Here is a 13311-nt window from a genome sequence, read left to right as displayed (position 1 = left end):
CCTGATGTATCAAATATGATACAAATAAAAAAAAAAAGAAAAGAATTCATTGATATTGGATTTTTTTTGTCAGCAGGTTCAATTAACACTCCAGTTTAAAAATATATATATATAATTTTCTGGCAATTATTTCATGGCTCAGGCTTTATAGGGATAACACCAGCATTAATGTGTTCCATGACAATACAGGTATATAATTTAGTTCATTAAATTAAAAAATACACGCTTAAGTGTGAAGCATTACAACTATTCACACGTATAGAAGTGAAAGATGGGACAGCTCCAGTGCTTCATCTTCCCTGTCAACATCCAGACGGACCTTCAACTCACTCACCCACATAGATTTTGTTTCAGCCTTTAAACTCCACACAGACTCTTCTGTCACATCTCCGCTTCACTGCGAACACTGCAGGCTGGATATCCGCTGACAGATTTCTGTTCTTTCAGGTCATTGGTGTCCTTTAATAGCGGCTTGTTTTTATCCAGCAGCTCCCTGGAGGTTCGTGCTCTCTCCTCACTAATGACTGCCGCAGCCAATATTTAGATAGACATTTTATCAAGTTTATAGACGAGTCTGTCGCTCTGCTGGAGGGAGGAAACAGACGTGGTAATGTAGCGGATGGCTCTGTGTCGGACTATGATGAATTCTTCCTTGTGTTGAATTGTATCAAAACTGAGGAGAAAATATATTTTAAATAGGTTATATACAGCATGGTCCAGAGCACACTTATCACGACTATCTTTCATTAACAGAACATGAATGTGTATTTCCCTGTATCTGTTTAATTTTTGCTTTCTGATTTGGCAGCTTGAGTTTAATTAGTTTGTGATTTAAGCTGATGAGAGTACTGGGGCTCCACCAAACCAAAATGTTTAAGAACCAGAGCTGCAGCCCTCCACTGAAACATTCAGTAATTTATTCATTCCCACTGCAACTGGGCTGCTTTGTGTTAGCAAATGAAATTATGTTACCCATTAACAGGACAAAGAATCTACAGCCATTGTTATGGCTCTGTGAGGCTGTACTCATGCACAGAGGTGCTTTAACATGCTCACAATTTTAATACTAACATGAATATCATTAGTTTTGCAGCTATTTGTGTAATTAAACTGATGATTTAGAAAGTTAGAGGATTGTCAAAGTTATTACAATCCAGCCTGAGAGGAAGATAAAATGTCTGTACCAAATTGGAATGAATCATATTTATTTTCAGCTGATAATTTCTCCATAATTAAAAACTGAAAAAAAGATTTTTGCCTATTCTATACAATCCATACTCAAAAACCCCAGAATATCAGCAATAGAAAGAGAAAAAAAATCGACATTATAGTCTAATAGATAATCCTTATTTGCTTTACATGCAAATTAATTTAGATTATAATTAGTGCCGCGGCTTAGCAGCGAGGCACTCACCTTCCCTGCTATTGCTTATTATTGCTCATGTTTATTAGGGCCACGGGGCAATCGCACCGAGCACTGGTCCCTACAGCTATTGCTGTATGGGACCAGTGCTCGGGGCCCCGAGCACTACTGTTATACTGTGGATTTCTTCTTCTTCCTCTTCCGGACGCAATTTCGTCCCGCTACTAGTCCTACAACTTGAAGAGTTGCAGGACAAATTATATATAAAAACGCGTGATTTGATCGGGATCGGTGTGCTATTACTTTTCTCTAAAGAAAATTAATTTTTTCGCAACATATGTCGCGAAAAACTGCCCAAAATTTTGTATTGAAATGAATGGGACGGCCGAAAAAAAATGAGCGAAAAACAACAATAATTGGAGAATTTTAAACGTTTACTTCTCCGGCATAATTTCACCTAGAGACTCCATTTAAACTTTAAACAGCAGACACAAGTCTTGTGTATCGGTGTATTAATCCACGTTTCGATAGCTCATATAGTTTTTTATCAATCCGTGTTCAATGACCATGATCATTTTTGGAGAAATTCTGAGATTATAATGGGTGTGTATTGCACGGAAAGTTCGTGTCACAGTGTGTGACATCATCGCCAGAGTGTAGAGGGAGAGAAAAAAATGTCAAAAAATAAATTTGAAAACTGCGCTCCAGGCCGCAAATTCCACTCTACAGAAATAATTTATTCATAGAAACGTAGGAAAATTTGTCTTCTCACTCACAATCCTCTGGTAAAGCTGTCAGAGTTATAGTTTGGGCGTACGACGCACAGATGCACCACCAACACCACCAACAGCCTCATTGGCTCCCATATTAAAAATGCAGGAAGATTTCAGAAAAAAGGAAGATGGAACAGTTTTTTTAGATTGCTCTAACAAAGCTATTTTTTTAGTTTTTCTTAAAAAAAAATCATATGTAGACATTCAGGAAGAACTCGGGACGCTCAAAGTGAAGTCAGATCAATGATAGGTATTATGGTTTTGCCAAAAATGCTTTCTGTTCGAGGCCAGAAATTCCAGCCTCTCTGCCTCTGCTGTCACTATACCGGAACAGGTGCCAGTTAATTCTGTTGATTGCTTTGATCTGATTGCCTTTGATCTTTGATGTGATTACAGTTACAGATACACACACACACACGTGTGTAAGCGTGCACAACTCCTCACACATGCATACACATGCTTCAAACACACACGTGCACACACACACAGGTAACTTTATGTGATTTTAATTACACACACACACACACACACACACACAGGTAACTTTATGCGATTTTCGCTACACACACACACACACACACATTTTGAGGGTAAAGGGCATAGTTTGAAATCTCTGAAGAATCTCATCATAGTGTACACACACCGGCAGTAGCCCCCGTGGCCCTTTCAGAATTTCCCCAGAGGAAATTTTCTAGTTATTAATTATTCTCCATTTTAAAATTCATCTAAACCCCAACAGAGAGCTACATTTTTCAATCCATCATTAAGTCTATTTCAAAGTTTGTATTTTATATTTGTTCTCACTTTACATGTTTAAATATTTCATGGCGATCCGACAATAGTTGTCAAGGAATGTCACTAAAAACTACAATTGTCAACCTCATGGTGGCATGAGAGGAACAGTCATGGGGTCATCAGTCATTTGGATACATATTCTGGGTACCATGAACATGAAATGTTGAAAGTCTCTAAATGAAGACTTTGTACTTCTAATGGTGCTAAATGGAAATCAGGTGATCAATAAACACAGTAGGATTTATCGTTTGGGCACAATGAATGTTTGTTACTCTAAGTTAAGCCAATGCAGGAGATCCTTAAACCTGCATTCTTTCTAATGGCCAGCAGGGGGGCGACTCTAGTGGCTGCAAAAAAAAGTCCAATACTACAGAAGACTATATTAAACTGACCCTACTTCTCACTTGATTTATAGCTCAGCAAACATTTTCCTTATGACCGTATGGTCTCAAGTCTTCTTCAATACAGCTTGATGTTTATGTTGTGAATTATGGTCCCAGTTTCAGTAAAATAAACAAAGCAGGGTTGCTACCACAATACACTGTGTGTTTTTTCCTAGAACGTTGACCCTCTTAGGCTGCAGTCACGCGAATGCAGGTGATTTACCATCAGTTGAAGCTGCAACTTTGATGGTCAGAGTTCATCAAAGTTGAACTCCATGTGATGCAAAGATGTGAATTTGCTTCACCAGCAAGTGTTTTATCATTTTTTCCTCTCATGTGCAGCGCTGTTTATCAATCTAGATTGTTGTGGTGTGAGTTGTAGAGCTTTGGAGATTTCGGCTGTAGAGATGTCTACCTTCTCTCTCAAATATAATGGAACTAGATGGCATTTGGCTTGTGGTGCTCAAATTACGAAAACTTTTTTTTAAACTCAACAATGTCTCATGTGTCAGCAATGTATCGTACCAGAAACCATGACATAGTTATTCAGTATAATCCACAAACCTTGTTGGGAGAAGTTTCATGCAGGAACTATTTTGGTTCAACTGGTTCAAAACATACATAGAAATGAACAGAATGTCCTAATGATACTCCTAACATCAACATAATGTGCTTAATATTCCTTCCAGCAGTCAGTTTGAGAATGTAGGCGTCATTTAAATCCTAATATCTAGTTTTTTGGAGCATCTCCTGCATTTGGAGCTGGTGCCACATACAATTCCAACTGAAAAAAATGCTTGAACTTAAATTGGAGTTTGGAACAGAACTTCAGCTGCTTTGATGAATTACTTGTTTGCATCGACTCGCTCTCTGCTCTCATCGACTGGGTTTTATAAATATTAATAAGCTTCATTTCTATGTAGCCCTTTAAAAATGAGCCATAAGATGCATTATGAGGACAGTGGCAATGAAAACAGCAGCAGAAAGTACAAAACAGCACACCTACATTTGTTTAAACAGCATTGTGATGTTATGGTAAGCTGACTGCACACCGTATTTCTCCCCAAAAACAATGAGGAGCAGCTTTTTATTTACATGCCCTTGAGAAAAAACTAAATATCCTCAAAGTTATAATTTGGCAGGACGATGCTTGTCAGCACTTGCTGAAAATAAACAAGAGGATATGGAAACAAAGCAACCCGCGGCTGCATGACACTTGACCTACAGCTGAGCTCAAGGACAGCAGGATGTGTATAAATGAGACATTACTGTCTGAGCGGATCTGCAGCTCTTTCTTTAGCCGGCGTGATGAACTGCTGTGTCATGCTGCTCGCCTGCTGCCTTTGGTCAGTGTGTCAGGGGAAGTAACAAAGATGGGTCCTCTTGTGCGTCCAGTCTGTGATAAACGGGGGGGGGGGGGGGGGGGGGGACCTCATGTTATAAAAATTAATTACATTTTGAAAGGATGACTCCACAGACACATTAATTAATGTCTGTACTTGTTAAAAGGCCTCAATGTAACATCACAGTGGTGCTTTTTTTATAACACACATAAAGGAATGAAGGGTAAGCTGTCATTTAGGAGGGATTACCTTCCTACACCTCAGAACACCGGACAGATATACCGTGGGACTAAAGGTTTAGACATTTGAATAACTCCCTTTTATAGTTCTTCTCCACTGAAAAGAGAATCTCCTGATTAATTTTGTTACTTTAACTCAGTGATATACAGCAGCTCCTACAGTAGAACTGATCATACAAGACCTTGGACAGAGATCTTTCTGAGCTTTTGTTAACGAAACAAAAAAATAAGATGCTTTCTTATTGAGTAATCGCATGACAGATTTTACTTGTTTGTTGTTGTTTTTTAAACATATTTGCTATAATTCATTGTCTAAATTTACATTCGAGCATACCAATGCATCAATACTTGTGTCAGATGTAAGGTTTATGTATACATGTCAGTTTGAGTGAGATTTTGTGTTGACAAAATGAGTATAAATTAATTTACAAGCAAAACCAGCAACACAAGATTTTATTTTCATTTAATTTAATTCACTTTAAATAATTTATTGCTTGTTACAAAATACTGCAAGATATTTTGCAGATAACTTTTAACCCAAAGTCCACAATGGTGTCGTCTTTGCAAAAATGCATTTAAAAAGTAGTGCACAAACGTGCGAACAAAAAACACTTTCTAGCCACTTTCATAGTTCATCTTATGGCCTAAAAGTAACAGTTGTGACTGTGATAGGCAACCCCAGAAAAAAACAAGATTTTTGAGGGTAGATTTAGCCATAAAATTCCGTATTACTGCCACAGTCTGACAATGACAATATTACGAATTATGATTAAGCCAGATTTGGGAGCCATCCTGGCCCTGAAGAGGACATTCACAATTGTTTTTCTCGTATAAGAGCAGGTTTTATACGATGACTGATCAAATATGAATCAAGATTCTGTTACTGCGTTGCCCATTTCTCTCTTAAAATGTTTTTATGAAACACATCTGACTGTGACTTTTTAGCTGTAATTTTAGAAAGTCTGTGATTGGGCCACCAACCTGCATGTGATGCACAGCTCATTTCTTTGCTGTAATTGGTCTAATCAGAGACACAAAATAAGGTTCCAGACCAATATGTGTCTGCAAATTAGTCTCGCAATGCCAGGCTAAAATATCAGTTTTGTTGAATATGCAAAAAAAAAAAATTATATGATACAACTATACAAACTGTACAAACGTTTATCTATTGTGCTGATTCAGCAAGTTACATAATTAAACTGCACTTCTGCTCATAGTTATATGAAAACCTTAATCTCTCTTTAACTCTCCAAAGTTTTTGCATCCTGATGTTACATATTTCAGACGTGATATGATTTCTTCTATATTTTTTCTCTTCTGTAGATGATCCAGGTAGACTAGGAATTAATTATTAAACAGAATTGAGCGACTCATTGAGACAAAATTGAATTTGGTATTTCACTTGAGACATTTCGGCATTAAAAGATCAAGTTAAGTTATTCCCACCTCTGCAGATATTACAGCGCAGACATGAAACATTAAGAAAATAGTTTATTAACACATAAGAATGGCACACAAGAGACATTACTGGAAAACAACAGCGGAACAAAAAGTGGAACACAAAGCACATCCAACATTCAGCAGAATATTTACATTATTCTGCATAGTTTCCTACCTTGGATAGTAGCTTTAAGACACCTGATTATTTCATAACATTGTGGAAGATTTCTTTAAAAAAAAAAAGCATCATAGTCTTGAATAGTCCATCAGCCCAGTGTTTGACTGGCAGCTGTATTCAGGGAGAGTGAAATTTCCCTGAAGAGTCACTGATTACAATACAGCGAATTTGTTCCGGATGATCTCTCCGCCCTCCACCTCCACCTGCTCGTAAAGCCACTTTCTGTCACAGCGGCACTCAACCCCGCACTTGCGTGAGCCGCATTCGGGGCAAGGATAGAAGCAGCCCATACAATCCTCGTCCAGACAGTCGCACATGTCCTTGTTGTTGGACAGTAGTCGGCCTTTGTTGTCGTACACTCTGCTCTTGGCTCCAGCAGCCTGCCTGCAGAACACAAGATCAAAGACTGGCATTACTGACTGAGTTTTTCAAAAAGCATCTTCTCCTCTGTGTTTTTCTTTAATTACTTTTTCAATTTTTTTCACATCTGTCGATATAAAATGATCCCGGTAGAATATAAAATGACATATTTCATGGTTCAGTGCGGTCTGACAATGAAAATTAATATTATAAAACATTTAATGAGGGAGAAAAACCTGGGGACACTTGTCTTTCACATCATTATGAAACAATTGTCAGATCTACATTCAGATTTAATTCATTTCATTATTCAGCTCAGGGCTGAAAGGGAGCTCTATCCTCTGAAAACTCTAATACAATCAGACGGGATGTTCAAGTTGTTTCAGCTGTTGTTTTGTGAAAAGTGAAAGTGTTACACGTGTGAACGTTGGCATGGCTTTGCATCAGTGTTGACAGTTAGGTTGATCAAATTGTACCCCCCTCCTCCATGGAAATTGGTTCAAGTGTAGGTATTGGGCATGTCAATCTGAAAATTTTGTGCAATGTTTTGCTAAAGTCTCTGGGTTGAAAGACATGTATCCTCAAAGTTGTCAGAAACTGGAAACTTTGTTTGGTGGTTGGTCAGAGATATCTTCCAATCAGCAGTGACCGGATTAAGAAGACAGTTGGTTACATAACAGGTTGTTCAGCGCACCATCGTTTCTGTTTAAATAAACGTCTTAATGTCATTCCTGCTGTGAAACTCATTTGCCCTTGGAATCCATTGTAACCTCTGTGAATTAAAATTGAATACAGCTGCTTTCAACTCTGAATGTTACATGTAGCTGCATTATATTCTCCCATTAAGCGAGTACAGGTTTGGAAATATACCGTCATGGAAAAAATGATTAGACCATTTTTTCCCTTCAACTTCATGTTCATTTTAATGCCTGGTACAACTAAAGGTACATTTGTTTGGACAAATATAATGATAACAACACAAATACCTCAAGAGTTTAATTTAAGAGCTGATATCTAGACATTTTCCATGGTTTTCTTGATAATAACCAAAATCATCGTCAAGAAAACCATGAAAAATGTCTAGATATCAGCTCTTAAATTAAACTCTTATCAGCTTTTTTTTGTTATCATTATATTTGTCCAAATAAATTTACCTTTAGTTGTACCAGGTATTACAATGAAGAAGAAATTGAAGAAAACAATGGTCTAATAACTTTTTCCATGACTGTATATATGTGCCACTCCAACAATGAATTTCTCTTCCTCTTTGATTTCTAGACGCTGACATCCATATCTTCAGAGGTGGGAAACATTTTACAGCTATCAAAATCTATTGTACTTGTGCTCAATATCTCGCTTCTTATACTGTCTGCATTTGGTCCGGTATTTGTGTCAGAAAAAAGAAATGCTTCAAAAACGACATTTTGACCACAGAAATGTAAGATATGTCACAAGAAGCTGTTTTTAATCTTGTCTCATTTCCACACAAACATACCCAGAGTATAACTGAAACAGTGGCAGGTTTACCTGGGATGAGCTACATAATGATAAAGAGCTCAGACACTCATTCACTTCAATGAAAAGCTGAGATAAAGAAATACGACTGAAAAGAAAGAATTATATCATACACTTCAGCTGAGCTACAGCAAGAATGTAGAAACACCCACACACTGTCTCACCTGTCAGACAGCTGCTTCCCTCCACGGCCTCCTCGTCCACCCTGGGAGAAAATAAATAAGTACATGTTATTCTAACTTAAATTATCCCCACAATAGTTTATGCATTTGTGAATAAGTTAATAAAAACATGTGGAAAACAGACATCTGAAAAAAATAAAATTGTGGTTTAAAGCTCTTAAAACAACAGAGATCAAATTATATCTACATAGTCCATGCTGCAGCAACAGAAAACTCACCCTCATCCCTCCTCTTTTTTCTCTGCGTTGACCTGCCGCCTCTCTCACTCTTTCTTTGTCTGCTTGTGTTCCCATCTGATTTGCAGTGTTTGTCTCCTTTGGTATCACCCCTCTTTTACGAAGTTCAATCTGTGGAATATTCACAGATATTTAGTCACCTCATAGAAAAAATAAAACACTGAAAACAAACTGTTAGAGAAGAATAGTTTATGTAACACCTTTGAGGAGTCCTGGCCATGACTGAATATGGTGGGCACTGCATCCTCCCTCAGAAACTGTTTGCCGTTGTAGTCCCTGAAGCAGTCGGCCCTGAAGTGCTCTGAGCAGAGACAGGTGTTGACAGTTGGGATGAAGTTTTTCATCCCCAAGCTGTGCACCCATTTGCCGGCAAGTAGAGGTTTACTGAGTGGGAACCTAATACAGAGAAGAGGTGGTTTATAACCAGGCTGCACAATGCAATCCATCCAATGCCATCTACCTAATTAGTTAACATAATAAATAACAGCTTGATTAACGGACTATCAAAGCAAATTATAACAAACAAATCTTAAACACTGATTTTTTTTGCAACTGGACACAGTCATGGGGAGGGAAATTATAAAAGCAAATATATTAGCTGTCTCAAAAACACTGCAAGATGCTGTCCACGTCTGTAAATTATGTTTCTGTATGTTGGAAAAATGCAAGTGGACATATAAAATTGTGTAGAGCATCAACCAGTGCAAAACATTTGATACAACATTTTCACAATAAAACCATGTCATCAGAAGTTGAATCTTTTTTTTTATTGTTGAGTCACCTTTTGCTTACCGCCAAAAGCTTTAACTGTAAACTCTTCTTTCTTTTAGTCTCAACTGCACTGCCATTAGTCACAGATTTTTGTAGTTTCTTTTTTGTTGTTGTAACAATGTGATTAAAATAAACCTAGCTTTGATATGTTATGTTTATCAGCACACCTGATACAGTTCAGCTGTCTTTCTGTCAGACTGTTTAAAACAATTACACATGATAAAATACAGCAGTGAAAGGAGCTGCAACAGACAATCTTTAGTATGTTTTATTGTGTTTTCACTCCAACTTTATATTTTCTTGTAATAAATAAATTAAACTTTTTCACTGATGATAAGACTGTATGCTGCTATGTATTTGCATAAGCATTAGGCTGTGAATTTAGACCCGAATCATCAAATCCATGGTGTCGATTACAGTTTGGATCCAGTTTTCTTCTTAACATTTCTTCAGCATTTAAGGCAATGCCATTTTTAGACTATTATGTCATAATTAGTAAAGATTAACAGGTCATTAACATTATTTTCTTTTTTGCTCTGACAGCTTTCAGTTACATTTTTAATTCTTCTTTAAAAAGATAAGTTACAGTACATTTCAACAAGGCTGATATAACTGCCACCACTAACCAAACGATAAACTGCACTTTAAAAAAATGCAAATGTTTGTGGTTTATCTTGCAAATAGCTCTGTGTGTCAGACAGGAAATCAGCAAATTATTTCAAGCTTAGGTAACAGTGGTTCCAGGTACCCAAACTAAATATTTCCACACTTATCATCACATCTAATCTAAATTTGTGCTCAATGTACAAACAATATAGTTTTAGTATCATTTACACCCACAGCAATCAATGTATATTGATACTGAATATTTTCCCACCTGTTCATATTAACCTTGATTGTATGTTTTAATATGATGATTTCATTCTTGCCCATGTCCATGGCATAATCTTTAAATGAGTGATTATGTTTGAGTTTATTCAAATTCAAGCATTTCTCTAAACCGGTATAACGGTTAAAATAATATTGTTAATTGTATCATATTGTATTTTAATGTCTGGATATACCAGGTTAGAATTATACGGATGCTAGCATCAACACTAAAGACTGGTGTAGCATAGCATGGTAGGATAAGTTATTAAACCTATTCGCAAATTTAACTTTTACGTAGCCGTAAAGAGGAGATATCTTCAGTGAACATAATGTAGTATTATATTTATCTATCTGATCTAGATTGTGCCTTTTTAGAGTTAAAGCTGAAGCTAACGTGAAACGGTTCGTACCGAAAACTTCGGCGCCTCAGCTCCAACGGAGAACACTTACCTGTAAAATCTGATTTCCGACCCCTTCACAAACTTATTGCTGCATCCCGTCGCTGCACAAATAACGGGCATGGTGTCCTTTTTTGTCAAAACGGTGCGATGGTGCTGAAAATGTGCATGAAATAAGAATCGGACACTGGAGGTTTGTGATTGTTTTCTTTCGACTTCTTCTTCGACGAAGATAAAAATGTATATCCGCTTCGAATTCCGGTATAGCCTTAGTAGAGTCTGCCCTCTAGCGGCGACTCAGAAAATCATTTTAATTTTCCTCTGGTTTTACTGTGAGAAACTGTTAGCCAGCAGTTTTCATATATACACTCTAAAAATGTCTGTACGTGCTAAACCACGACAGTAAAAGACCGTAAAATAATAAATGAGCATCATTATTTTTTTTCCAGTTATTACCGTTTGAAAACAAAACAAGAAACATTACTCCACTGTAAAATACACTGGCACTGTTTTTTGTAACAAAAATAATCTGTTGTGTATATATATATATATATATATATATATATATATATATGAGTGTTTCTGCAACTACGGGCATTTTTAAGTCCCAGCAGTGAAATTTTGGATTTATGTTAAAATTTGTCCTATGGTGCTTGATAAATATATACACAGTGTTATTGCACATCTTGACATTGAAAAATAAAAAATAAAAAATTTCATTTAATACAATTTATGAAGCATTTTATGGGTCCAAACACTACTTTTGTTCATGTCCCACAACTGTGGTCTCAATGTTGAGATACATAAAATGAGCCAATTCAATTAAAATATGACATTTTTTCAAATTAAATAGTTTCATATAAACATTACTCTGCACCATATACATTTTTTTTTTTTGCTTACTGATAATTTATGATTTTTTTCATCAAATGTGCCTGTCCCACACTTCTGAGTCCTTACCGCAACACTGAACAAATGAAATAGTAAAAGTTTTTTCAAAGCAAAAAAAGTCCAATTGCCATTCACATTGTGACGCAAGATGTCATTACCGCAGCAATCCCCTAATTTCTATTATTTTTTTATATCAGTTTTTACAATGATGCACAAAACTTGATGAAAATAAATGTAAATGTTTTAAAATTTTGAAAAAATTCAAAAAGGAAAATGTATAAAATGAACGTTATTTTAATGTTGCGGTAAGGACATTTTGTAAGAAAAAGTGATGAAAACCATCAAAAAATAAACATTTTCCAGATTAAAATCTTAACGATTACATATAATTTTGTGTACCTGTTAATATGTATTACAGACTCTGATGGTTAAAATTGAAATTCATCAAGGTTGATTTTTTTAATTTGGGAGAGTCAAAAGTGACCGTAGTTGCAGAAACACCCATATGTATATATACACACACACAATACATCACTGTAATTTTTGCATTTATTTTTTGTAAAAATACTTGTTCTGTAACATTTAATGGTAAAATCTTTAATTTATGCAGCATTTATAAAGTATTTTTTTGTCAATTATATGGCATTGATGGAAAAACTTTTTATTTTTTATGGTAAAATACAGAAAATGGCAATCTTAAATGGGAAATCAACAGTGCGAATATACAGTGTATATATTCCACGCTGATCCAGATGTTTTGCTTAAAAAATGTTGCGGTATGTACAAACTTGTTGGAAGAGGCAAAATCACACACCTGTATTGTTTTTTTGTGCAGAATAAAATTATAAGAGATAAGTGATTGCTAAAAAAGATAATTTTCATGCTGATACTTTTGTACTTTTACTAGTAAGGTTTTAAATGCATGGCTTTTACTTGTAGTTGTAATTCTGCAGTGTGGTATTAGCACTTTTAATTCAGTAAGGGATCTGTTTACTTCTTCTACTGCTAGTAACAATAGTTTTTTGGAATAAAACGTAAAAAATTACAATATTTATCTGTGAAATGTAGTGCAGTTTTTTTTTTTTTGTCTTGCAGTTAAAGTATAAAGTAGAATTCAATGGATATATTTGTTTAAAATACAAATAGTCTACATACAGAAAATACTTTAGTAAATGTACTTTCCACAACTGGTTTTAATTAAGTGATATTTCCATAAAGAAAAAAAAAACAAGAACAGAGATGAATATGAATATAATGCATTTTGATGCGGATACTTTGTAATTTAACTTAAGTAAGGTTTTGAATGCAGGATCTTTACTTGTAGTAGGGTAATTTTACAGCGTTGTATTAGTATGTTTTATTTATTTAGTAAGCGATCTGCTATAGTTTGGAATAAAAAGCTGAATTGAAAGTCACATTATCTCTGAAATGTGAAGGTATAAAGTAGCAGGCTTTGAATGCACGATTTTTCTTTGTAGTGGAGTAATTCTGCAGTGCGGTATTAGTACTTTACCCTCTGGAGTCCACAAAAGCACCGGAGAGCCCTGCTGGCAGCTTCCCTCTAAAGTTTTGGC

At 35.9% G+C, this 13311-nt stretch overlaps 1 protein-coding gene across 1 annotated transcript; it reads right to left on the bottom strand.

Annotated features, from left to right (window-relative positions):
* Positions 1–6369: 6369 nt before the first annotated feature.
* Positions 6370–11125, bottom strand: arl14ep (ADP-ribosylation factor-like 14 effector protein). Its single transcript, XM_059353175.1, has 5 exons — positions 10899–11125; positions 9008–9203; positions 8790–8918; positions 8554–8594; positions 6370–6898 (listed from the first exon to the last, which is right to left on the bottom strand). Exons 1-5 carry the CDS (start codon positions 10967–10969, stop codon positions 6667–6669), a joined length of 669 nt encoding a protein of 222 aa, XP_059209158.1. The 5' UTR covers positions 10970–11125; the 3' UTR covers positions 6370–6666.
* Positions 11126–13311: the final 2186 nt, after the last annotated feature.

This window comes from Centropristis striata, chromosome 2, assembly GCF_030273125.1.
Source record: "Centropristis striata isolate RG_2023a ecotype Rhode Island chromosome 2, C.striata_1.0, whole genome shotgun sequence".
In the NCBI taxonomy this organism is placed as follows: domain Eukaryota; kingdom Metazoa; phylum Chordata; class Actinopteri; order Perciformes; family Serranidae; genus Centropristis; species Centropristis striata.
This window is presented reverse-complemented; position numbering and strand designations above follow the sequence as displayed.

What these genes read in the sequence shown, in the direction of transcription:
- arl14ep (XM_059353175.1), bottom strand. Translation starts at nt 10,969, where the DNA reads ATGCCCGTTATTTGTGCAGCGACGGGATGCAGCAATAAGTTTGTGAAG. An exon ending in ATGGCCAGGACTCCTCAAAG is followed by an intron (nt 8,919 to 9,007) that starts GTGTTACATAAA and finishes AATATTCCACAG; the next exon opens with ATTGAACTTCGTAAAAGAGG. An exon ending in GGGAAGCAGCTGTCTGACAG is followed by an intron (nt 6,899 to 8,553) that starts GTGAGACAGTGT and finishes TGTGTTCTGCAG; the next exon opens with GCAGGCTGCTGGAGCCAAGA.